At 37.0% G+C, this 27,424-nt stretch overlaps 1 protein-coding gene across 8 annotated transcripts in view; it reads left to right on the top strand.

Moving 5' to 3' along the window:
- Window positions 1–27,424, top strand: part of mthl10 (methuselah-like 10) — a 111,132-nt gene that overhangs the window by 69,918 nt on the left and 13,790 nt on the right. For 4 of the 8 annotated variants that reach the window (XM_073986934.1, XM_073986930.1, XM_073986931.1 and 1 more), the window contains 5 exons: window positions 18,462–19,050; window positions 25,504–25,855; window positions 25,943–26,209; window positions 26,270–26,441; window positions 26,516–26,710. In XM_073986934.1, coding sequence (XP_073843035.1) covers window positions 18,505–19,050; window positions 25,504–25,855; window positions 25,943–26,209; window positions 26,270–26,441; window positions 26,516–26,710 — 1,532 coding nt within the window. In that variant the 5' untranslated portion in view covers window positions 18,462–18,504. Of the gene's footprint in view, window positions 1–18,461; window positions 19,051–25,503; window positions 25,856–25,942; window positions 26,210–26,269; window positions 26,457–26,515; window positions 26,711–27,424 lie in introns of all 8 variants that reach the window. The other 4 variants (XM_073986928.1, XM_073986932.1, XM_073986929.1 and 1 more) reach the window with 1 other exon arrangement.

Genomic DNA, 27,424 nt, shown 5'->3' with positions numbered 1-27,424 from the left:
TCATTATGTATTCATGTGCTCTGTTCCAGAACCTGCAAGAAGCTACCATTTTTTACTACTATAACATTTTTTCCTTTATTTTATCGAAAAAATAGTAAAAATTAGTCGATCCTTGCAGTACTGGAACAGACCAATGGCTTGCTAAAAAAATAATAGACCTACCTACAACTTGCGAGAACTCATTTTTTCACATTTTTGTTAATTTTTTTGCACACTTTTAATTTGCTTCTAGAACTGCACATGTAACTCGAATGACCGAAACGTAAAAGAGAAAAAATCAGCTGCACTGTTAGAAAAAAGTTAATTGTTTAATTTGTGTGTTCGTTTACTTAAAATTTGTACAAATTGTTACTGGATGTTGTTAGTTTACTCTATAGTACCATGCAAAAGACCTTAGTCGATTACAAGCAATTACTGGACTTGTACACATTTTTACAAATTATTGAGTAAACGAACATACCTTATATCAAAATATTATGTTTTTTTTTTCTGCTAAAGCGCAAAACACAAAAAGTGGTTCCATATTAAACCGCCGCAGTGATTGTTTTAATGTAAGGTATATACAGTTAGTCTTCTAAATGTTTGTTATTTAGCTAAATAGCATCTTCATCGACGTCATCATTTGAAGCTTAATAAAATACCTACAAATCTCCATCGCATCAGTTTTCAGATTTCTTTCATCATCTTTGCAAATGAATGTGCGTGTCTTCCCCATAAAAAAATTCTAACTCACTAAAAGTTTTTCAGTATGACATCAAACTCGCAACGATGTTGTATCAAACCCCATATGTTTGATTCAAACTACTACTAACAACCACCCACAATTAACGTGCTAAACTTCAATTACAGCCAAATTGAAAACTAAACAAAAGCATTGTCGAAAATCGTGACATGCCTCATTATTACAAATTCTGTTCAAAATTAATATTCAATTAATAGCTGTCTTACGTGTCTAATTATTGTTTATTTCCACTTTTGAAATTGCAACAACAAATATACAAAATATAAACAATGTTTGTACATACATACGTACATATAGCAGGAACCATTTGCCAAAACCATTCTATTTCTATATAGACTTTTAACACTCACTCAGGTGATTCAATTCTTTTCTTTAGCATTTAATTGAAAAACACCAGACAGAACAGAAATACGAATTTGGGATTATTCGATTTTGATTTTGTTAACTAACAAAAATAGAAATTGCAATTTTCCAAAAAAACAAACAAACAAAGCCAAATTAACATAAATCGTTTGTAAGCAATGCCGGCGGTGGCGCATGGATGGACAGCCAACTGAATTATGAATTCCAGAGCAAGTGCCTTAGATGCCTGCTAACGATCATTATTAATACATTTAATATTAATGCAAATACAGTGGACTAGAATTAAGACGAACATTCATTTATTCGTTTAAAGCAACAAATTAAGAAATTGTTTTTGTATAGAATTTGTGTAAAATTAAAGACATCAACAACCCCCTACAATAGTACCCCTCGATATGCGGAATTTCAAAGATTTTTACGTGACGTTCGACTCAAATCGCTTGATATTCGACGTTATGGGATTTGGTTTGAGGCTTGGTAATTGGATGTTTCGTGCACGATAAACGGCTGATGGAACTACCGTGGGATCTCAATGTCAATGATCAGGGAACGAATGCAATTTGGTAACCCTATGTTCGGGTTTAGGCGATTTATAGATGATACAATATACTGATTTTTCATGATCGGGAACACGATGAGTCGATGGTAGGATGTGGGCTATTTCTCGATCATCTGGATCATGACGATTCTGTGTTCATATATAGGCAATGTATAGATGTTGGATTCGGTGTTCGGATTTGTTGATGATTCGGAACTCGGAGTTCGTGCTGCCCTTGTTCTGGAACTTGGTGTTAGTGTTGTAGTTGTTTGGGCACCCAATGTTCGTACTGCAGTTCTTCTGGTACACACTGATTCAGTGTTCGATAGTGCTAATGTTACCAACTAATATAAGACTTAGAGCATGTTGCTGGTAATTACTGGTGGGGAACAACGCCAGAAGGTGAAATGGGGTGTTTAAACGAAAATTTTGAAATTTTGTGAGGGAAGTACCGAAAGGTGTTGTCCGACATAGACCTTCTTGGAATTTGATGATATGTTACGATGTTTTTGCCCAATCGGATACTGAATTCGTAAGTTCTCGTGCTCATCAGTTTTTGCTGTTGGTTCTCTGTATCCAAATTCAAAAATTTCGCTATCTGGACTGGCTGTGTGCATAAAGAAGACCGGTAAGTGGGGTTATCTGGGCAGCGACTTGAGTAGCTTGTTCATACTCCTGATCTTGTAAATAGCAGTGGTTTCCGCGGACGACTTATACGTGCTGTAAAACGTTACACCCAATATCATGGGGTAGTTAGTGGTCGGAATCAGGGAGCCTCATTACAGCTGCCCAAGTGGTGAACAATGTGGCAATGGATTTAACGCCGGATGTTTTTATATTCTTGGACTTCTTATTTCTGAATTCTACAATCAACTTGCGTTCGATAGTTAGATAGAACCACCATAACAATAATATGTGTGTATAGGGCATCCATGCTGATGTTGAGCAACTGGGTCCTCATTATGGGGATGAGTAGTACCTCGAGAATCTTAGCTGCGGGCGACAAGAGTGAGATACCCTGTACAATGGTGGGACCAGGCTTATGGTACATTATGGGTGACTAACGATCGATTGAGTACACTTCCCAAATACTCAACTCCGGCTTCATCCAGTTGCTTAAGCATTACCTTTGAGATTCTGTATGGGCTCAAAGCTTTGGATGATTTTGTGTTTCAGGTGACGTCTGAAACATCGCTCATTGTAAATTGTAGGTATGTCTGGTTACTTTCCCAACAAGAACTTTCTCTGAGAGTAAGGAGTTTTTATTCTCTTTTGCAAGGAAATTGTGAGAAGTAAACAGACACCTTTCTAGCAAAAACCAGCAAGGAATCAGCTGATTTGCCAAAACAGAACAATTTGTCCGCCAACGAAGTAACCAAAGGAAGCAAAAATGACTCAAAAAAAGGATTTTTCTCACTTTGCAACTTTGTTCTATAAAAAAGCAATACAATTAGGCAGACATTTCCACAATAAAATTGTTTTTAATTTTCACAAATATTGATCAACGAAAAATTAAAAACAGATGTTTTATTGTTTTCAAGAAGAAGAAGAAGAGTTGCTAGTGTTTGCTAGAAGAAATTTGTCAAGCAAGAATTTGCAAACTCTCAGTCTCTCTTTTGCTGACTTTTTGTGTTAACAGACGACTTCCAGCAACAATTGGTACAAATTGTTACACATTTTAGGGTAACCAGACAGACCTTGTGTTTACCTCCTGGGCTCAAACTACTCTTATACGACGGAGCACATTCCTCTTCGCTGAATCACTCTCGGTGTGCTCTAAAAATTGTAGGTAAAATAATACACGCACCTCTTTGGCACTATTATTGTACCAACCTGCTTTCCCGGACTCGATCGTTGGCCACAATTTTCTTAATCCGGTCAGGTGGTCTAGCCACTCTGTCCGCTTATATTCGCCTGCTAGCTTGTTAACTTCAAGAGTAACTTCTCTAACTATTGGGTCTTCATCATCACGCTCATTTGTTTTGGTCTGATTTCGGGTAGGTAGGTTGAGGCTGCTGCAGTGATGATATCCTATAACATTCCCTCAGCTACCCGAGCTTCTGAGATAACGAACAACTCTCCGAAGAAATCGTTGGTAAATCCTTGTGAATACTTCTCAATCCTTTCCCGTATTCGACCGTTGGCAACTATTTACTACATCCTGTCAGGTGGTCTAGCAACTTTGTTCGCTTATGTTCGCCTGTTATCTTCAAGAGTAACTTCTCTAACTGTTGTGTCTTCATCATCACTCTCACTTGTTTTTGTCTAATTTCGGGTATTCGACCAGCAGATAGGTAGCGAGAGGCTGCGGCAGTGATGATATCCTATAAAATTCTCTCAGCTACCCGAGCATCTGTGGTAACAAACAACTCTCAGAAGAAATGATTGGTAAATCCTTGTCAATCAGCTTTTCATTAGTTAAGAAAAGTCCTGCGGTAAGAGGTTATGAAGTCGGATTGCCTAAATGCCAAAGCTCATGATTAGTATTGATAGCACCAAATTGTTATTGCCTTCCAATAACGAACTAATTTCGGGCACAGCTATTCATCGGCGGTATGTACGGCATCAAAATTATTCCCATACTTCATTGATTCCCTGTATGGGTCACTAGAGTCAAGCTCAAGCGAGATAGGTCTGTATTGGACGGACTCACGTATAAGGAAGGCAAGTCCTTTTTCTTCCCCTTCTTGTCCGATCTTTCCGCAAAACGTTGTACCCTTCCCAACGTTATAAGCTACAGGTGGCAGTGAGTTTTGTTTCCTGGATCGCGACCGCCATGATTTCCACAATTCCGCTGACTTTATTGCGGAGACCGTTGCAATTGAATTGCTGGAATAATGCATTTCCGGGGCACTGAACAACAAATTGGGGTGTTAGATGCTGCGTTTGTTGTTGTTTGGGTAGACTGGGGGGTGTTTCGTATTCCGACGACGACTATGATGCCGACGATGAAGTTGGAAACACTCTAGGAGATGCTTTGGCGCATCAAGCAGTAACATAACCCCTATCGCAGTAGACCTGGAGGCGACTAGAAAATTTGTGCGCACGACAACTCTTGAAGGGAGTAACAGATTTTGTCCATATTTTGTATATCGTTAATTTTCTAACAGAGTTAGATGAGGTTCTAATATGGGCTCAATCGGTCCACTCCTTTGGGTACCTCTCACACAAAATTTCGGAAAAGTTCGGTTTAGGACCTGGCCTGGAATCGCTTTGATTTCTGTAGTAACAACTTGAATTCGCATCTGGACGAAGTCCATACTTCTTGAGAAAATAGCCTGAAAGGTCCAAAAGCCCCTATGACATCGTATGTACTGGTTTGAGGGCAAGATAACTCTCGAACGGATCTGCCGGTTCGGTCCAAAATGTGGCCTTCGTAATATTTTGTGCAAACTTAGTTTAAGTTCGAAGATAAGCCACATCGGTCCACTCCTTCAGGTACCTCACCCACAAAAGTTCAAAAATGTTCGGAAAAATTGTGCGAACGATAAATCTTGATGTGAGTGACCGATTTGGTCCATACTTTACACATCCTAATATATCTACCAGATATAGATCAGGTTGGAATATGCACTATATTTGTCCACTCCTTCGGGTACCTACCACACAAAATTTCGGATAAGTTCACTTTAAGACCTGCTCTCGAAACACTTTGATTTCTGTTGAAGCAACTTGCATTCGGTACCTCAATTACGACGGTAAATGTTTTATCTGGAGCAAGTCCATACTTCTTAAGGAAACAGTCCGAAAGGAGAGCACGAAAACTCTCGAACTGATCAACATTTGTGTTTATATGCAGTTTAGGATCTGTTCGAAGATGCTTTGATACCGATGCTGTTCGTTGTGGTCCTGTTTACAGTCATATTATGTTTTCCGTGGACATGTCCATGCTTCCTGGCATACCGGTCCAAAAGCCCAATATGTATCAAAAAGATGTGACTCTCAAAATAAGATCATTCCTATGTCGGTCCATTCCTTTAAGTACCTCTCCACAACACTTTAATCCTTATCCACATTATCGTCGGCATATTCAAAGGTCCAAAATGGTCACAAAATTCTGAAAAGACCCTAGATACATTCGATCTGTCCGTAGATTAATGTTTCAATTCACATAGGCTGAGGGTATATCTCTGTCGGTAAAGCCGACTGATAATTGTTTATTTGCTAGACTACACTTATAGTATGGCCGATATAGTTAATATTCAAACCTAATCTTTGTCTCCAAGAATCATTATGATTTGCAAATCTTATACCAAATCAGTTACTCCACTCGAGAAGTATCGTGCCCACAATTTTACAAGAAAATTCGGACTTTTGTGGGGGAGGTAAGCGAAGTAGTAAACTGATTTCGAGCCTGATCTAAATTTGGACAAAATATTATGAACTGCAAGTTTGCCCGTTCACAGAGTTAGACAAATTGTCTGAAACATTTTTCGTCGAAACATAATTTGGGTCTAGAACCATAATTTCGATGAAACATCATTACCATTTTTCGATGAGTTTGATTGTATGTATCTAAGTGTAAATACACACACTATTCTAAAGGCCAATGATATATCAATTCTTTAAAATATCAATTCTTTAAAATAAACCCCACTGTATTTTCATTCACAAATCATTCGGCCAAATTATCTGCCAAAAAAATCTATAGTTTACCTTTGTTTAAACATTTTGGCGGTAAACTTTAGTATTGGGCTTGTGGAACTCTGTTTTGCATAACAATTAATTGTGACGATGTTTCTGGTAGACACTTAAGCGAACAGTATGCTCTGAAATACGTAATTGGAATTTTAAGTAAATTAAAGCACACGATTTGTAGTTTGTTAATAGGGAAGTGAATATTGAAAACGTTTATGGGAGGGTGTTATATTTTTTTGTTTGGCTTACTTGGGGAAATACGAAGTGTGCTGATGCCTTGTGATTATGCGAAGATGGCCGATAAGTTTGACAAGCGATTTATAATTTTGTCTCCGCAATAAGTAGGCATTGTTTAGCTAATTTCCTAGTGGAAACTATAAATATGTATAATAACTTCCACCACCATCATCAGTTGGTCACTTGGAATTCAGAAATAAATTCTAAGAAAAACTTTAATTTCTTAAAAGAAATACGATTTACATCTAAATTCTAATTGATATTTTTTTTTTCAAATTAATTAAAAGAATTTTTATTAATCAAATATCGTACACAGGCAACACAAATGTCGATTTCCATTAATCCCACGCATTGTGCTGTGTCACTGCCAAGGACTTCTCACAAAAAGATATAACGTAACACAAGTTCTACATTTTCCCAGTAATCAATGAAATGAAATATTTCACATGAAACACGAAAAAAAATAAATAAACAAACATTACAAAAATTTTCTGTGAAAATTCTATAAACATTTGCCTTGTCTATTTGTTTCACCCACTTGTTGTTTTTTTCTTGTCTATGTAATTGTGATAATGGACATGACAGGGAATTGGACACAACGTTGCGTCGTACTATCCTTATTGACAAATATATAAATACCGTGTACTAGGTGTTGCTACTAAACATAAGTTGTTTTGTCGACATGTTATTATATTTATCTTTAGCACAGAGATATTACAAATAATTGACATATCGAATCGAATCGCTAACGTCATGCGTGGTGGTTGTATAAAACATGATATCATTAATACGTCACAATGTGCCACAAGTGTATCAACACTCATATGTACATATGTACATATCTCCATCATTGACTAATACGGCAAAAACAGCTGGAGCAACATAAGGAAGATCTTTGGGGCTAAATTGACGAGGCAACAACAATGTTCGGCCATAGGTTTTCTAATGCAATTTACAGACAGACGATGTGTAACATTAACCTAAACAGGACATGTATTAATTGATGAGCGACATCGACAGCAGAGTCAAATGTTTTTTATCGCCCACGAGAATTTTAGTCTCGAAAATAAATGTTTATGAATGACTGGCGAAACGATACAAGGAACCAGCGTGGTTCAAGAAGCGTCGTGTTGCAATGGTGCACAATAGGTAGTGTATTCTAATCTCAGACAAGAAAGTATTATATTTTTAACGGCTTTCGAACGCCCTACCAAATTATGGCTAAATTTCGTGGGTCTTCCAGTCATGTTATGTTTGAAATCGCAAACAATGGAGCTTTATTTAAAAATCAAGACAGTTTTTGTATCTCCAGCCTTTAGGCTAAAGAAGCTATATGCACTTGATACGATAACTAGTAAAAAAAAAGGTTTAGGCGGCTTTGCCCTCGTTTTTCCTCTAAAAAATATGTATTTAGTGGGATTTAAGAATTTAGTGGCCCTCTTTCCACATATGAACTTGCTGATAAAAATATTAATTTGGATTAAAGCTCAAAAGTGTTTCGAAGGGGGAAGAGTGGGTCTTATTTTGGGAGTCTTTCTTTTCAATAGATATAGCGCCCACCAGCCATTTCAGTTGGCCACCATATAATTTTGAGCTTTTGGACAATTATATCAGGAAGCATGGACCTAAACACGAAAAACATAATATCGATAAAAAATTCCAAAGGATCCTCGAACAGACCTTAAACCTAAGGAGTGGACCTATGGAGTTGACCGATATGGCCCATTTACGTAGGGGAGGTACCGGAGAAAATGGAGCAATAAGTACCATCATCGGATCACGCAGAAATATTGCGATATGCAAAGTTCAGTACAACCAAGTATCCAGTTCGAAAGTTGTCTGTGCACCAACCACAGCATATGATGGCCGTAGGGATTTTTTAATGCTTTCGGGTAATATTCTCAGAAAGTACGGAGTTGCTTTGCCGACAGAGATATACCCTCAGCCTATATGAATTGAAACTTAAATCTACAGACAGATCGAATGTATTTGAGGTTTTTTTGTGAGAATTTTGTGGCCCTTTTTGGACATATGAACTTGCCGACAAAAATGTGTATTAGGATTTAAGTTAAAAAGTGTTGCGGAGGAGGTACTTGAAGGAATATACTGGCATAGGTCTTTATGGAAGTGGATCTTATTCTGGGAGTAATATCATTTCGATAGATATCGCGCCCACTAATCATGTTGGTGGGTCATCGCATGGACTTGTCCACCGAAAACATAATATTGCTGTAAACACGATCACAACGAACAGCCCCTAAACTGCACTTCCACATAAATATTGAACTTTTATGAGGGATGTACCGTGAGGAGAGGACCGATATGAGCCATTTTAGAAGTTAAACTAAATATGGACAAAATATTACGAAATCCAAAGTGTGGAGCAAATTAGTTGCCCGGCCAAAATATCACTTACCATTTTAGTGACATTTTTTTAAATACCGGGGGTAAGTAACGGAAGTTGTGGACCGGTATTGCCCATCTTCGAACTGAAACTAAGTTTGAACAAAATCTGACGAAGTCCAAATTTTGGACCAAATCCGTTGATCAGATCGAGAGTTATCGTGCTCTCCAATCACTACATATGGTGTCATAGGGGTTTTTTATAAAGTATGTTTTCTCAAAAAGTATGGACTTGCCCCTGAAAAAAACTTTTACCGTCGTAATGGAGGCAGCGAATGCGAGTTGCATCAACAAAAATCAAAGGGATCGAGAGCAGGTCTTAAGGTGAACTTATACGAAATTTTGTGTGGGAGGTACCCGAAGGAGTAGATAAATATAGTCCATATTCGAACCTGATGTATATCTGGTAGTTTTTTTTGTGGGGGAGTTACCTGAAGGGGTGGACCGATATGGCTTATCTTCGAACGTAAACTAAGTTTGGACAAAATATTAGGAAAGCCAAATTTTGGACCGAATCGGTTGATCCGTTCGAGAGTTATCGTGCGCTCCAGCCAGACAGACGGACGGACATGGCTAAACCAACGCGAAAATGTCTGAAATGGATTTCGTCCAAACATGCTTGGGGTCTAAAAACATAATTTCGATGAGGCACATTTTGCCCATATGAAAGTGCATATACCATCGTTAGCATAAATATCAATGCTATTCTAGAGCAGACCTTAAATTGCACTTTTTCGGAATTTTGTGTAGGAGGTACACGAAGGAGTGGAAATTAGTCAAATCGTTCAGAAATTGTTCGCATTAGTTTGTGCTCGCGCACCTGTTACGACGCTTCAATATTTTTTGGGGGTAAGTCCATACTTCCTGCGTAAATCCCCTGCCGACACCAATAAAATGACTAGTAACCTATGGACTAAGGATCCAATTTGCCCGAAACTTTGCACATCATATAATTCACTCACAATTCACATCAAGTTCAAAGAAGGCCTATATCGGACAACATCATCTGGTACCTTCCTCACGAAAGTTAAATACATTTGAGTATTGTTTTAAAATTGTTAGCGAATGTTTTTTTGTAGTCCTGTTTATAGTAATATTTCTCTCAAACAGAAATCACGTTCGCAGATGGGCAGTATAGAATTACTCAAAAGCTTTAAAAATCATACGGTGACCAACTTCAAAAGTTGATTGGCACGATATCTGTCGGCAGGAATGTGTGTCGATAGATATTCCAAATTCCAAGATGGCCTATGTCAGTCACTTCGTTTAGTCACTCCATACACAAGATTTGAACAATTTGAGGCCACTTTATATGTACCAGTTTCCACTTTGTGGTGTTCTGATTCGCATGCCTTTTCAGTTATCTGGACTGGCTGTGTCCATAAAAAATCAGGATACAGTTGAATTAGTTGAGGAGTTAAACAAATAAAGCGCGTCGTCTGGCCGCAAACCAAATGCAGGACATGTGTTGGGTATTTAGTAAATTACCGTAGCGTTTACACAACATGATCTATTTGGTTTTTCCTCGGGTACTAAATTTTATGAAATTCCAAATTTAGTGGGCTAGAACTGTTGTGGAACAACATGGAACAAAGTTCTGTTTTCACAGAAAGATACCCGAATGTCTCCTCTTCCAGCCCATATATACTTTTGTACCCGTCCCGTTCCGTCCGTTTAACACTTTTTTCAATTTATTGAAATTACATGGGTAAAAATGTGTGTTTTTCTATACTGTTTCCATATGAATTACAGTTTTTTAACACAAATTACAACTTTTTTGAGTATATGAGTTTTTATACGAGTTATATAAGTTTTATTAAAACCCAAGGAGATTTTTTTTAATTTTTGAAAAAATTTAAATTTTTTTTGTAATTTTTTTTTTTAAATTTTTGAAAAAAATTTTTTTTCAAAATTTTTTCGATTTTTTTTTAGTTTTTTTTTTTGTAATTATTTTGTTTATTTGTTGGTGTTTGATCATCTTTAATACATAGGAAGATATAAAAACCACAAAAACACTCATATTTTGATGAAAAATAGTTAAAAAACTCAAAAGTTTAACATTGACCTTGAATTTCTCTGCACCTACCAGACCGAACTTGACCGCTTATAATTCGTCTGAAAGCTGATTGTGTTATCTGGCTAACAAAAAATAATTATGAATATATCTCTATCCGTTCAAAAGTTACAGAATTTTGACCAGGAAAAAAACGATTCTGAACCACTGTGCGGCGTGTATTAAGAAACCATTTGTAGAGAAGTTTTACATATGTAGCTGAAATACTCAGCAATTGTCACCAACATTACTGAGTGGTATTTTGCCACTGTTGAAAATTTGATGTTGCCTGGCCGAGGAATAAAGCCCACGACGCACAGTGGGGAAAATACCGATGTAGCGTGCAGAAAATAAAAGTCGATGTTTTAGTGTACGTTTATTCATAATTTAGATAAGAATAGCTTAAAATTGAATATTTTCCTTCATTTATTGATATTTTGGGCAAATTTGTATTTTTATATACTTTTTATACTTTTCTGGTATAGCTCTGATAGAACAGTATCTCCCGATTTTCGGTATTTTGAACATTTCTGGCATATTACCCAACCGAAATGGCTAAAATTTGGTATGAAGTCTTAGTTGGGGGACAAATTATTCCGACTGAGAATTATCGGTATACGTCCACGTTTTGATATAGCCCCCATAGAAAGATACCGCCCGATTTTGATAATTTTGAAGGTTTTGGCCACATTATCCAAAAGCTGAGATTTAAGATTTAGTCTTCGTTGAGAGTATAAAAGATTCCGACTGAGAATTATCGGTATACGTCCACGTTTTGATATAGCCCCCAGAATCGCCCGATTTTCGGTATTTTTAAAGTTTCAGCCTCATCATGCAACAACTCCCGTTTGAATATACATAGTTTGTGGTGTAGGGTATACTAAGCGTTCAAAATCTCACCCATCGTGTTCTTCTTAGTAATAAAAACTTATATTTATCAGTTTGTTTGGAGACGCTTTACTACTTTCATTTTCGTACTTCCCCCCATTTCCTAGGAAACGTAGGACCGACGCTTTCAATTTTGATTTTCTTATATGCTATGCTGTGATCAATTTTGAGATTTTATTTAAACATTTTTTTCAGAATCGTCATTTTATTTGAACTAAACTTTAAAAAGCATTCTGTGCGAAATTGGCAAAAAGACGCAGGACATAATTTGAGTGGTTATTCTAGACACTATATATGTAAAAAATAAAAAAATAAAAAAAAAAACAAGTAAAAAAGTGTCAGTTGGCTTTGCCGACAGATATATACCCTCAGCCAATGTGAAGTGAAACTTTCACCTACGGACAGATCGAATGTATTTATGGTATCTTCTGAATTTTGTTGCCCTTTTTGGACATTTGAACTTGCCGACAAAAATGTGGATTAGGAATTACAGCACTAAGACACAAATGGTGAACTTTTGTGCAGGAGGACCGATAAGGGCCTTTTCAGAAGTTAAACTAAATTTTGACCAAATATTAGGAGATCCAAAGTTTGGACCAAATTGGTTGCCCCATTCAAGTGATATCGTCCTAGCATTTTAGTTACATTTTTTTAAATATTGGGGAGAAGTACCGGAAGTTGTGGACCGGTATTGCCCCATGAAACTAAGTTTGGATATAATATAACGAAGACCAAATGTTGGACCAAATCGGTTGAACAGTTCGAGATAGATCTAGAACTGTCCGCCACATATGGTGACATAGGGGTTTTTTACACCTTTCGGACTGTTTTCCCAAGAAATATTGACTTGACCCTGAAAAAACTTTTACTGTCGTAATGGAGGTAGCGAATGCAAATCGCTTCAACAAAAATTAAAGTGATTCGGGAGCAGGTCTTAAAGTGAACTTATCCGAAATTTTGAGTGAGAGGTACCAGAAGGAGGAGACAAATATAGTCCATATTCGAACCTGATCTATATCTGGAAGATATATTAGGATGTGCATAGTATGGATTAAAAGTTATCGTACGCACAATTTTTCCGCACATCTTTGAACTTTTGTGGGGGAGGTAGCTAAAGGAGTGGACCAATATGGCTTATCTTCGAATTTAAACTATGTTTGGACATAATATTACGAAGGCCAAATTTTGGACCGAATCTGCAGATCCGTTCGAGAGTTATCTTGCGCTCCAACCACTACACACGGTGTCATAGGGGTTTTTTGAACCTTTCAGTCTATTTTCTCAGGAAGTAGGGTTTTGCCCCTGATGAAACTTGTACCGCCGTATGGGGGGCCGTGAATACAAGATGCTGCAACCAAAATCAAAACCATTCGAGAGCAGGTCCTAAACTGAACTTTTCCGAAATTTTGTGTGGGAGGTACCGGAAGGCTTGGATTGATTGAGTCCATATTGGAACCTCATCTAAGTTTGGTAAAAATTTTACGATGTGCATACTTTGGACCAAATCGGTTACATGCTTCAAGAGTTATCGTGCGCACAAATTTTCCGAACATATTCGAACTTTTGTGCGGGAGGTACCGGACGAGTGGACCGATATAACCCATCTTCGAACTTAAACTAAGTTTGGACAAAATGTTGCGAAAGCCAAATTTCGGACCAAATCGGTTCATCCGTTCGAGAGTTGTCGTGCGCACCAGCCAGCCAGACAGACAGACGGACATTCCTAAATCGACTCCAAATTGTCTGAAACATATTTCGTCCAAACATACTTGGGGTCTAAAACCATTATTTCGATGTGGCACATTTTGCCCGTATGAAAGTGTATATACCCTGGTTAGCATAAATTCTGAGGGTATAAAAACATCAGTAAGGTAGTGACTTGTACAAGGAAAATTGAAATTGTTTTTTTCGAAATGGAAGTTTACAAGGTTTTCTAATTACTTTTACGTAAAAATTTGTAAACATTATTCGCATAAAATGTGCTGAAAATCACACTTTTTGTAATATTTTTTTGTGGATTTTTCGCCATCCTTCGCCACTTTCCAAATTTTTTGAAGAATGTTCGAAATAGTGCCAATTTTACAAAAAATTTTGTTCCAGCTGCATATCTGTATTTGCATTTTCGTGTGTGACATTAAAAATACTGACGATGCCTCTGGTCGTTTCAGTGAATATGCCGTATTACTGTATTCTCAGTTTCTTCCTTGTTTTGTGTTTTAATTGTTTGTTTTGGTGTTTTTCTTTACATATTTAGACATTTTTGTTTAGGGATCTACTTATGAGTGTATTTTTTTATTTGTATATTTTTGATATATGTATGATGCTACATATAATATGAAAAAGAAGTAAAAATGTAAAGTTCGGTCGCACCGAACTTTATTATATCCCCTACTATGAAATGTTCTGACCTCAAATGGAATAATATGTTTCCTTACCTGTATACGATACCAGTCGGAGACGTTTTTTTGATAACTTAGAACTCCGAATAGCAAATTACAACCAATTCGAACCGAAAATGTAGATAAAAACCTCAAAATAACTGAAATAGGGAGGTACCGTAATATGAGGGCTATACCGAAACTTGAACCTAAGACCACAATTTTTTGCGCAGAAAGTGTTTGATCTCCACATGTCAAATTACAACCAATTCGGGCCGAAAATGATGATAAAATCTTCAAAATACCTGAAATCGGGTGGTACCGCTACATGGGGTCTATAGGAAAAACTGGACCAATATTGATGATTTTTTGGCTAAAGATTTTTTTACTTATTTTTAGATTGACCAGATTGATCCGACTATTATAAATATTTTTGTCCACTGCGCAACTTCTCCCAGTGTTGCCGCATCCATACAAAAGTGAACAAAAATAGAAGGCGTTGATCTAGGTTGATGAATTTATGCACAAGTACTTATAAGGGCACAGGAATGAAAAATATGAACTTTGGTCGATATCGGTTCAGATTTGGATGTAGCCCCCATATATGTATATCTTTTGCCGATTTTGATACAACCCGTTCAATTTTGATCGAATAGCTTTAAAGTTTAATATGTGTTATTTTCTTAGGCCCCTGAGTCGTTTCACGATTTTCGCAAAAATCGTTTCAGATTTGGATATAGCTCCCATATACATATATCTTTCCCCGATTTTGCTTTAAATCGCTCAATTTTTGATGAATAGCCTTCAAATTTAACATGGGATGTTTCCTCAGGCCCCTGTTCAGTTCTACTGATTTTGATTTCGCAAAAATCAGTACAGATTTAGATATAGGCTCCATACTGATTTTCTATAAATCGGTCAATTTTAATCGAATAGGATTTTCTATAGAGCCAAGGTGGCAAAGGGTGGCAATCAATAGATATACCCTACGAAATATTAAAAATTTATATTTTTGATCAAATTTAAATGTTAAATTCTTGATAACTGTACTTTGCCCATGTTCAGCTGATGTCAACTTATTGTACTAATATTTTATATTTTTAGCCAACTCATCCAACAAATCCCCATCCAAAACTTTTAATATTATCAACAAATTTTTCAGAAATAATTATTTTTACGTTCGTCTAATTTTCACATGATTATCGCTTTAGGTTACCTGAGCAATATTTGTCATATTTCATTCATATCGACAAAATTCTTTCAGATTCGTCGTATCTGATGTGTTTAATGTTAGACAGAAACGTAAACATACATATATAAAAGTTAACATCACATTTTTCGATTTTTGTCCACTGCGGCCACACTATGCAACGTTTAGCGTTCAAGGCGGGTGTGGATAATATCATTACACCATGTAGAATATACATTAGCTTACAAAGTTATCTTCATTGTCTATGATTTTTACTAAGTATTTTCCGTGAGATTAAACAACCCCCCAATATAACATTTGACGGTTAACTTAAGGAAGTTCATAATATTTGCAGAATTATTGACAGTTTGACATTAGTATTTACACGATGATAACAATGATTACAAAATGTATGTGTGTAATACATATATGTATGTTTAAATATACACATACATATTAGGGTGTATCGAAAATATTAGAAAACGCCATGAGGAATTCTTATTGGATATACAAATTCGAGGAAACGTTTACATGGGTTAAAAATTAATGATTCTATAACGAATAATCAAAAATTAAAAATAGTCGTTAACTTTTAATACCATCCACCCTAAAGAATTCTGAACTAAAATGGATTAAAACATTTCCTTTCTTGTCCACAAATTTAGGTGGAGAAGTTTTTCGACCACGGGTACCCCAAATGCATAAATCGATGCCTCCAAACAATAGTATGCTAAGTCGACTTAGCATGTTTTCAAGTTCTTTACATTTTTATATTTAACGTCCTTTAACTTAAATTCTGTCAAATTTTGGTAATGATCGGTCAATCCGAACAGAAGTTGTAAACAAATATTGACTTAGCATAGTACTGAAGATCAAAGAAATTTCCAAACTTTTAGAGCTTGTCCTGCAAAACTCGCTTTTCAGAATTAGCAAACTATTATTTAGAGGTGTCGAACGTCCTTTAACTTAAGTTCTGTCTAATTTTGGTAATGTTCGGTCAATCCGAACAGAAGTTATAAACAAATATTGACTTAGCATAGTACTGAAGTTCAAAAAAATTTCCAAACTTTGAGGGCTTCTCCTGCAAAACTCACTTTTTAGACTTAGCATACTATTATTTGGAGGTGTCGAAATAAGTTCGGAAAATGTGTCTAAAAATGTCTTCAATAGGGCAGTACCTTTATGAAAGTGTAGACCTATGTCGAGAATCTCAAATGTCAAATTACACATAGTTAGGCCAACAAATGTGGCTAAATTCCTCAAAATACCTTTAATTGGAAGGTACCGTTATATGAGCGCTATGCCGAAACATAGATATTTGGTGACAATTTTTAGCGGAGAATTTTTGTGACTGCAGATAACCTAAAGTGTCAAATTACAGGTTGTTTGGTCAGAAATGTAGCTAAAACCCCCAAAATACCTAAAATTGGGAGGTACTGTTATATGGGGCTCTACCAAAACATGGATCTTTGTTGACAATTTTTGGTGGAGAAGTTTCAATACTACACGGAACCTTAAGTGTCAAATTACTTACTGGTAGTTTGGTTAAACCCCTCAAAATACCGGACATGGAACTATCTTGACAATTTTTGTAGAGAAGTTTCGTTACTGCAGGGAATCCAAAGGGCCAAATAAGAGGAAGTGCGATAAACAATTTCAATTAAAATCCTCAAAATACCGAAAAACATGGACCTTTGTTGGCAATTGTTGTCGGAATCGTTTCGTGACTACAGGGAACCTCAAATTTCGTATAGTTCTGTCAAAAAATTGTAGATAAAGTCGTCAAAATACCGAAAATGGGGAGGTACTGGTATATGAGGGCTATAACTAAACCTGCACCTAGGTTGACAATTTCTAGGGAGAAGTTTTGTTTAAGTTCAGTCAAAAAATGTAGCTGACCACCTCAATATACCTACAATTGGGAGGAATATGGGGGTAATAGCAAAACTCGGACCATTTGACAATTTTTAGTGAAGTGAAGTTTTGTGACTATTAAGAACTTCAAATGCTAAATTACAGATGCTTCGGTTAAAAATTTAAGCTAAAATCATCCGTTGTATGGCTGTTATACCAAAACATGGGTCCATATAGTCCATCTTCAAACTTGACATGCCTGTTGAAAAAAGATACTCGGGTGCAAAAATATAGCACTCTAGCTCAATTTTCGTGGATGCTAGAGTTATTTCAACAGACGGACATTGGTAGATCGGCTCAACATTTTATCCTGATCAAAAATATGTCTTATATGGTCGCAAATGATTATGTCGATGAGTTACACCGGGAAAAACAAACTTAATATAGCATCCATACTATGGTGGAGGGCATAAAAATAGAAACCAGTGATTAGTAATTTTGGACAGTAATCTCCTCCATCTGAACATCTTATCTTATGTATTTTCAGAAAACCCTAATATAAACTCACTAATAGTAAATAAATAAATAACTAAAGCGTGTGTAAAGAAAATATTAGAATGATTAATGATATCGAGACACACATGCATATGCCTGTGTACGTTGAAAGGATACGTCAGACTGCTGTTTAACAAATATTTAAAGAGGTTGTTGACTCAAGGATACTACAATTGTAGTATGTGGCGTTAACTAGTTAACTATGTAGATAATAAAATGGGGCAAGGATTGGCAGAATGTGGAGCAGTAGTAATGTGCAACATGTGGTTGGTGGCTTTTGTACATACATATATTATAATAACAAAGAATAAGAGAAAAACAACAAAAAAAGTACACCTCCATGAAAAATATGGAGCATTAGTTTAATTATTTAAATACTTAATTTATATTTATATTCAAAATTGTTATTTTTACTGTATTAATCAAACAGGTAGTATGTTTAAGGGGGCCTTAATTTGGACTGCCTCACAAAAATTGTATTTACAGTGGTGCGAAATTTGAATAATTTATACGAAATTTTAAACATATTATCTAATGAAATATTTAATTTGCTTTCTGAAATCTCATTTAATGAAATATTTAATTTGTTTTCTGAAATCTCATTTCTCTTCTATTTATTACAGATTATATTATCTCCATTGGCCAGCATTTATAGAATCTGGAAATATGACCACCACACATTTAAAACGTCTGCCCGTGATAATTTTAATCTTCATATTTATTTTCGTTCCGGAACTATGGGCCTATGCATCAAGTGATGAATTGGAAAAAATGCATTTACGCGGTGATTTCCATACACCGTGTTTTTTCTTTCAGACCGTAAATATTACAGCGGATAACAGATTTGCAAATGGTTCATATCTCCACGATGGTGTTATAATACCTCACCATCTGATTGGTGTCTATAATTATATTTATAAAGATGCTGTGACCCAGACCCGAGTTGCTCCCCACATACGTGGTTGTATTTGCAAACTGAAGCCATGTGTGAACTTTTGTTGTCCCTATGGTCAGATGCATAACGGCACCGAATGTGTCGACAGTTCAAGTGAAAGTGATTGGCCACACTCGATAAATGTCACATTTCGAAATGGTGCACAAAAAACCGTTGATGTATTTCGTCAATTTGCTGTTGTTCCATTTCGCCCATGTGAATCAATGTTCGCTTTGGATCCACAAACATATCCCGACGATGCTTGGCAAATATTTGAGGTGAGTATTAAATGTAATATTTTAAAATGTGTTTTTTGTGTTTCATTAAAGTTCTGGAATTATTTGAAATTGTGGACAATGCATTTTTAAATATATTTTTTTCTCCAAAACTACTCTTGGTTGTAAGCATTTTCTCACTGAAGAACCGCGAAAAATCGCAAAAATAAGTTGAGTTTCGATAAATTTGGAATATTTAGAAGAGATTAGCATCGTTCAATTTTTAAATTATGACATGATTTTTTTTTATTTTTGTCCTTGGACGCATCCATTGTGCAATGATGTGCCAAATTACCGATAGTTCGGTCAACTAAAGTAAATTTAAATTCCTTAAAACATCTAATATCGAGAGATATAATTATATACGGGCTATATCAAAACATGGACCTTTGCGAAAATTTTTGGTGGAGAAGTTTCGTGACGGCAGGGAATCTCGAACGTCAAATTACGGGTGACTGAACTACCCATAATTTGACGTTCGAGATTCCCTGCCGTCACGAAACTTCTCCACCAAAAATTTTCGCAAAGGTCCATGCATTGATATAGCCCGTATATAATGTAGCTAAAACCCCCAAAAAACCTAAAATCGGGAGGTACCGTTATATGGGAGCTATACCAAATCATGAACCTATGTTTACAAGTTTAAGTGCAGAAGTTGTGTAGCCACTGGGAATCTCAAATGTGAAATTACATGTATTTCGGTAAAAAAAAAATAGCTAAAATTCTAAAAATATCGCAAATCGGGAAATACCGTTTTACGGAGCCTATAGTACCAAAACATGGACCTATATTGACAATTTGTTTGTGAAGAAGTTTTGTGGCCGCTAAGAACTCAAATGTGAAATTACATCTCGTTGGGTTAAAAATATAGCTAAAATCTTCAAAATACTCAAATCGGGAGGTACTGTTATATGAGGGCTATACCAAAAAATGGACCTATGTTGACAATTTTTGTGAAGAAAGTTCGTGACTGCGGGTAATCTCAAATGTCAATTTAAGGGTAGTTCCGTCCAAAACTGTAGCTAAAACCCTCAAAATACCGAAAATAGGGAAGTACCGTTATATGGGGCTATACCAAAACAGTAACTTATGTGGATAATTTTAAGTGGAGAACTTTCAGGTTTACAGGTAATTTGGTACAAAAATTAGCTAAAACCCTTAAAATACCGAAAAACCGGAAGGGTGCCGTTATATGAGGCAAGTAGTTCTGCGGGTTCGCAAATTATTATTTCAATGCATAGCAAACTGAAAAAGAATATTACACGCAGAAAAATATATGTTAGAAATATGTTTGGATTCAAACAAATATATGCATGGGACTGGTTGCAAACACATATATGTTTGGATTCAAACGTATTATGTTTGGGTCCACACAAATATATGTTGGTCCAAACTTTGCACATCGTTTTATTCCTACCAGATATATATCGGGTTCCAATATGGACTATATTGGTCCACTCCTTCGGGTACCTCCCTCACAACATTCGGATAAAGGGAAGTTTAAGAGCTCCTCTGGGATCGTTTTGAAATTTGTTTCAGTAAGTTGTCCTTGCGGCTCCCTTTACGATGGTACAATTTTTTTCTTGCGCAAGTCCATATTTTCTTAGATATTCGCCTAAAAGTTCCAAGAATCCCTGACGGCACCAACCAAAATGACAAATTCGCAATATAATTCTCGCTGGGAGTTTCTGATTGGTGCAGACTTTGCACCTTATATTATTTCATCCAGTCATGTAACAGGTTGGAATATGGACTATATCGGTCCACTCCTTCGGGAGGTACCCACAAAAATTCGGACAAAGTGAAGTTTAAGAGCTCCTCTTGGATCGTCCTGATTTTTTTTCAGCAGGTTGTCATTGCGGCTCCCTTTACGACGGTAAACTTTTTTCTTGCGCAAGTCCATACTTCCTGAGATATTGGCCTAAATGTTCCAAGAAACCCTGACGACACCAACCAAAATGGCAAATCCACAAGGTAATTCTCGCAGGGAGTTTCTATTTGATGCAGACTTTGTACATCATATTATTTCATCCAGTCATGTATGAAGTTGGAATATGGGCTATATCGGTCCACTTCTTCGGATACATCCCACACAAAATTCGAAAAAAGTGAAGTTTAAGAGCTTCCCTCATCGTTTTAATTCTTTTTACAGTAGGTTGTTCTAGTGGCCTCATTTACAAAGGTACAATCTTTTTCCGGAGTAAGTCAATACTTCCTAAGATTATGGTCCAAGGTCCAAGCTATTGAGGAAGATAACCCTAAAACTTCTTGTTTCTTTCAAACTTAGTTTAACGTAATTTAATATTTCGAGTCCTTTATGAAGAAGTTTGGTTACTAAAAATCGCATTTAATATTGGTAATAACATTAATACATTTTTCATATACGATATCCCGTTGATGACTTCAATTTGGAGGTGAATGTGTTTTATGTTACGCGTCTGTTGTTGCTTTTGCGTTTGGTGTTTCTATACACTTCAATTAAAGAAAAACAACATTTATAAATGTGTGTATGTCGGAGTAAAGCAATGGGTCTCCCGTGAGTGATACCACCACCAGTTAGAGTCTACACAGGTTGTGAGCGAGAATAAATTTACGCTCACTGGAGACACATTGCCTTGCTCTGGTGTATGTGTTTTTTGTGGATTTTGGGTTTGTATTTATATTTCATCTAAACAAATATTTGTTTGCACCCAATCATATATTTGCTTGCAGGACCCAAATATATGTTATGTTTGGAACTGGTTGCAAACAAATATGTGTTTGCTGCAAAATATGTTCGGGACATATGTTAGAGAGGCCATTTTTCCCCGTGTAGTATACCCTCCATACTACGGTGGTTGTAACCACAAAGCTACTGGAGTTCATTTTATTATGTATGGCAGACCAGGGTGTTGAAAAGTTGCTGTATGTTGTGCGAGTCGCATGTTGGATACATATTTTGCACTTTGTCATCAATACGTGTCTGTAGGAATTTAGACGGCTGCACCATCCCGAGCGTAGTTGAACCAAAACAACTCTGGCTTGTCGTGGCAGCTGGTATAGATTCGTACGACAGTATGTCTGAAACTTCCGCCGTGTGACTGCTATCCAAACCTGATTGATAGGCTTGAAGATCTAGGCGTTCCCCCTTGTAACGTTGAACCTCGCTTTCCAGATCATAAAGATACCTTCTGACATGGCTGGGTGGAGGAGTCCTATCCACCATATGATTATTAGGATGGTTCTAACGGTAACATCCAAGCAAGCACTGAAACGAGAACACGTCTTTGTGTTGCGTTCTGGAAAAAACTTCGTCTCTTCTTGCAGATGGTCCACAGATGACATGAGGAGGCACCATGTTGTACTTCTGAGGGCTGCATTCTGACAGTTTTGAATATTTTTCCATCGGTGCATACTTGACCACAGACCGACCTATCACTTTATATGTGGTCAAAAAGATTTTGTTATCTGCACCCCAAGTGCTGCCGGCTAGGGACTTGAGGACCATGCTCTCAGCTGTGGCAGGAGGTATCAATCTGCACAGCCGGCACTATACCCCTTTGGTCATTGTTGATGACTGAATGTCACAGATGGTTATGACCTTCTAAAATCGGGCTAATGTGGGACCTATAACCTGGAGTACACTTATTTATTGGCGGGATGTATAAGTTGAGCAACTCTCCATACATTCCATGTATTGTATTGGTGCTATAGGAAAGATAATCCCCATCTACACTTCTGGTGCGATCCTTCCTTAGTAGGTTGTAACCATCACAACCCTATAAACCGCGGTAGTTGTTGAGCATTGTTTCCTGGACGCATGGACGATTCCTTGAGATGCACCCACTCTCGGCATCTATTGCAACTCACCGAAGTTTTAACGTAGTAGATGCGGATGTGACAAACTGACCACATACAAATTGGTCCTAGGTTTTCCTCCGTCCCGGCACCGACCAAAGTCATTCCGGGATATGCTGATCCCAACGCAGAAACGATACAAATACAAACATGTGTACACTGAGGTGGCAACCGCTGGCTGAAACACGGATGTTGTATGGTTCCGGCTCAATCCGGTATCGAAGAACTCGCCGTCGTGGGATTGAGATATTCCGAAGGTCCCGCGTTTGCCTGCACATGCCGACTCATCACGGTTGTTTGCAGCTGCCAAACATATGAATGTGTAGTTTTGGCAAGCTACCTTCATTGCAATATTGCAGGTGCCGTTTGTCCCCGCACTCTGCACGGATGTCGGCAGCTGCCAAACATATAAATGTGCAGTTTTGCCAAGCTACCTTCACATAAACCTTCGATCCCAATCTATACCATTGTAATCACATTACTCAATTTAAATAGTTCCTACCTTTTACTACAGTGCACAGTGGTTCCGCACGTGGACAAAAATCGAAAAATTGATGGCACAAATTTTATTGCGATTGAAATACATATTTTCTAAACATATTAAATGTTTGACATCCAGCCTAATTTTTGTAAATTTACAGCGGTTATACGCAAAGTTAAGTTTAAGAAGTTGTGATGTGTATTGGGGGCCCTAAAAACGACAAATACATCCGCAAACCATTCGCATACGGGCAAAATGTGCCCCATCGAAATAATGGTTTGGACGAAATCCGTTTCAGACAATTTGGAGTTGATGTAGCAATGCCCGTCCGTCTGTCTGTCTGTCTGCCTGACTGGCTGGAGCGCACGATAACTCTCGAATGGATCAACCGATTCGGTCGAAAATTTGGCTTTCGTAATATTTTGCCCAAACTTAGTTAAAGTTCGAAGATGGGCTATATCGGTCCACTCCTTTCGGTACCTCCCCCACAAAAGTTCGAAAATGTTCTGATAAGTTCAGATTAGGACCTGCTTTCGAATCGCTTCGACTTTTGTTGCAACAACTTGTATTCACTGTCCTCCATACAACAGTACAAATTTCAAAAAGCCCCTATGACACCGTGTGAAGTGGTTGGAGCGCAAGATAACTCTCGAAGGGATCTGCCGATTCGGTCCAAAATTTGGCCTTCATAATATTTTGTACAAACATAGTTTAAACTTGAAGATAAGCCATATCGGTCCTTTTCTTCAGGTACCTCCCCCACAAAAGTTCAAAAATGTTCGGAAAAATTGTGCGCAAGATAACTCTTGAAGGGAGTGACCGATGTTATCCAAACTTTGCACTCCCTAATATATATATATATATATATATATATATATATATATATATATATATATATATATACCAGATATTGATCAGGTTCGAATATGGACTATATTTGTTTACTTCTTCTGGTACCTCTCACACAAATTTTCGGATGAGTTCACTTTAAGACCTGCCCTCGAATCACTTTGATTTTAATTGAAGCGATTTGCATTCGCTACCTCCATTACGACAGTGAAAGTTTTTTTCAGGGGCAAGTCCATATTTCTTGGGAAAACAGCCCGAAAGGTGTGGCGGTCGAAGTGCATGATAACTCTCGAACTGTTGAACCGATTTGGTCCAACATTGGGTCTTCATTATATCATATCCAAACTTAGTTTCATGGGGCAATACCGGTCCACAACTTCCGGTACTTCTCCCCAATATTTAAAAAAATACCACTAAAATGCTATGACGATATCACTTGAATGGGGCAACCAATTTTGTCCAAACTTTGGTTCTCCTAATATTTTATCAAAATTTAGTTTATCTTCTAAAATGGCCCATATCGGTCCTCCCTAAGGGTACCTGCCCTACAAAAGTTCAACATTTGTGTCTTAGTGCAGTTAATTCATAATCCACATTTTTGTCGGCAAGTTCAAATGTCCAAAAAGGGCCACAAAATTCTGAAGATACCGTAAATACATTCGATCTGTCCGGAGGTAAAAGCTTCGCGTCACATTGGCTGACGGTATATATCTGTCGGCAAAGCCGACTGACACTTTTTTACTTGTTATGAAAATGTTTCCCTTCTTTTTTCGAGTCATTGCAACATGCATACATCTTAGTTCTATATGAAAAGTGAAAAGGGAAGAATATTTCTATTCAACATTTCACATCCTCCTGAGTAAAGTTACCAAAGACACTATATACTTAAAATGCAAGGATTCCATGATATCTTAACTCAAATATTTCGAAAATACCAAAAATGGGCCGCTTACTTACACGTGCCTCATATTAGCTCTACTTTCATAATCTACTCAATATTTCCCATCATTTTGAAAAAGAATTGAATTTTGTTGCACAGTGTTATTTTACTTACTAGTGACAGGTGAATGAGAATTATTCCTTGCACAACATTTTGACTACTACACATACTTAAAGTGTAATGCAGTATATCCAAGAGCACGCTATGATCGCTATATGACGTCGCTATTTATGCTCGGTTTTTCCCTATCCGCCCGTTGGGCGAACCAAATACTCTCGGAACATTTGTTATTTACCGAAATTATCCCTCTGGCAGAATCGCACTAATTACAATTAAACTTCTTTTTCAGAACGGCACCCTGTATGTGGAATCAGGAGAGCTATATTTAACCAGGCAGGACTTTTGTATGCTTACCACGCTAGATGTGAACGACACCAGTATTCGTTATTTAAATCCCGCCAATTGTGAAATTGGCTCGGGTCGGGGTACAGTGAAAATCATCAATGCCTATGCCATGCTGTTCTCCATACCGTTTATGGTGCTGACCATTATTGTGTATTTGGCCATACCTGAGTTACGCAACCAACATGGCAAATCTCTGGTGTGCTATTTATTAGGTCTTATTGTGGGCTATTCCCTGATGAGTGTCGGCGCTTTAAATATTCACATGAATGTTATGGGTATTGAGTGCAAAGTTTTGGGTAAGTATGGAATGTGGATGGGTGTGTTAACTAAAATTGTATGGCCTAAAATTAATTTCATGTCCTGTTTTGTCGTCCCTTTGAAAGGTTACACATGTTATTACTTCTTTATGGCTGCCTTTTTCTGGTTAAACGTTATCAGTTTTGATTTATGGCACAATTTTCGTGGCACTCGTGGCATCAATCGTTCGTTGGAGAAGAAACGTTTTATCATGTATTCGTTGTACTCTTGGGGCATTCCGGTGCTGTGTCTGCTGGCCACATGGTATATACAGGAATTTGTTGATATGCCGGACCATTTGAAGGACGATCTAAAACCGGGTATCGGTGGTGGCCACTATTGTTGGATAAATAGTGAGTAACATGTTTGTGTGTGTGTCTTTTTTCATATATTTGTGACTCATACATTTCCAGTGACCACTTGGGCCGGTTTTATTTACTTCTTTACACCAATTATGTTTATAATTGTGGCCAATATCATTATGTTTGTTATGACGGCCTTGAAAATCCATCGAGTACAAAAGGAAATGGCCCGCATTATGGCCAAAGAAGACAGCACACGTAATCTGAAGAAGGAGAAAGACAAGTATAACATTTATTTGTAATTTTATTTTTAATTCCTTCTAACTGTTGTTAATTATCGATAATTTATCTTCCCAGGTTTGGCTTATTTTTACGCCTCTTTTTGGTAATGGGCGTTACCTGGTCCCTGGAAATCATTTCATATTTTGTTGGACCCGAAAGTAAATGGGCTAAAATTTTCTATGCCGCCGATATTTGTAATGCGGTGCAAGGTTTCCTCATATTCATGCTGTTTGTCATGAAACGAAAGGTTAAACAATTGATAACGAATCGGTAAGTAGCAAATCATTTGAAAAATATGCCTACAAAATATTGTGCCGTCCTTTTTGCTTTTATTTATTTTTTAATTGTATTTTCTTTTTGAAATTTAATTTTATTTTGGTTTAGTAGTTGTCGGGAACGTCCATCCCGAGACACGAACAGTACAACACTGGCCCAGTCTATGGTGCGACGACGTTTTCACGAAGTCTCCATACAAATCAAACACATGATCATGATACGACGAGCTCTTTCGAGTAATACCTCAAATTTCCATTCTCATGCAGTGTGAGAATGAATCGACGATTTAGGAATTTACAATTTCTTTTGTTTTAGTAAATATTATTTTCTTTATTTGGAGATTTTCTTATAGTTTAAAGAAAATGTAAGACTGGCAGTGGTACCTTGTTATTATTTCCTTCGTTGGTGTCGTGTTGTGTAGATGTTGTTCATATTTTTATCCACTTTCTCTATTATTTGTAAATATTTACTTTTAATTGTGCACAGCTTACATTGAAAACTTTGTTTTAAAATAATATGCTATTATTGCTAAATATTTGTTATGCCTTTTCACCCCAATGTTAGATATAGTTTTACAGGAAATTTAGATATAACCCATTGATAGTTTACATAGGTTTTCGGCTGTCAAGAAGTTTCAAGTCAATTTATAGAGGATCGAGACGTATTTTACAATTGACCGACGCTTTAAAAACATAGGTACAGAAATAT

Source organism: Musca autumnalis, unplaced genomic scaffold (assembly GCF_047663935.1).
Source record: "Musca autumnalis isolate F117 unplaced genomic scaffold, ASM4766393v1 scaffold_4, whole genome shotgun sequence".
Taxonomy (NCBI): Eukaryota; Metazoa; Arthropoda; class Insecta; order Diptera; family Muscidae; genus Musca; species Musca autumnalis.
This window is presented reverse-complemented; position numbering and strand designations above follow the sequence as displayed.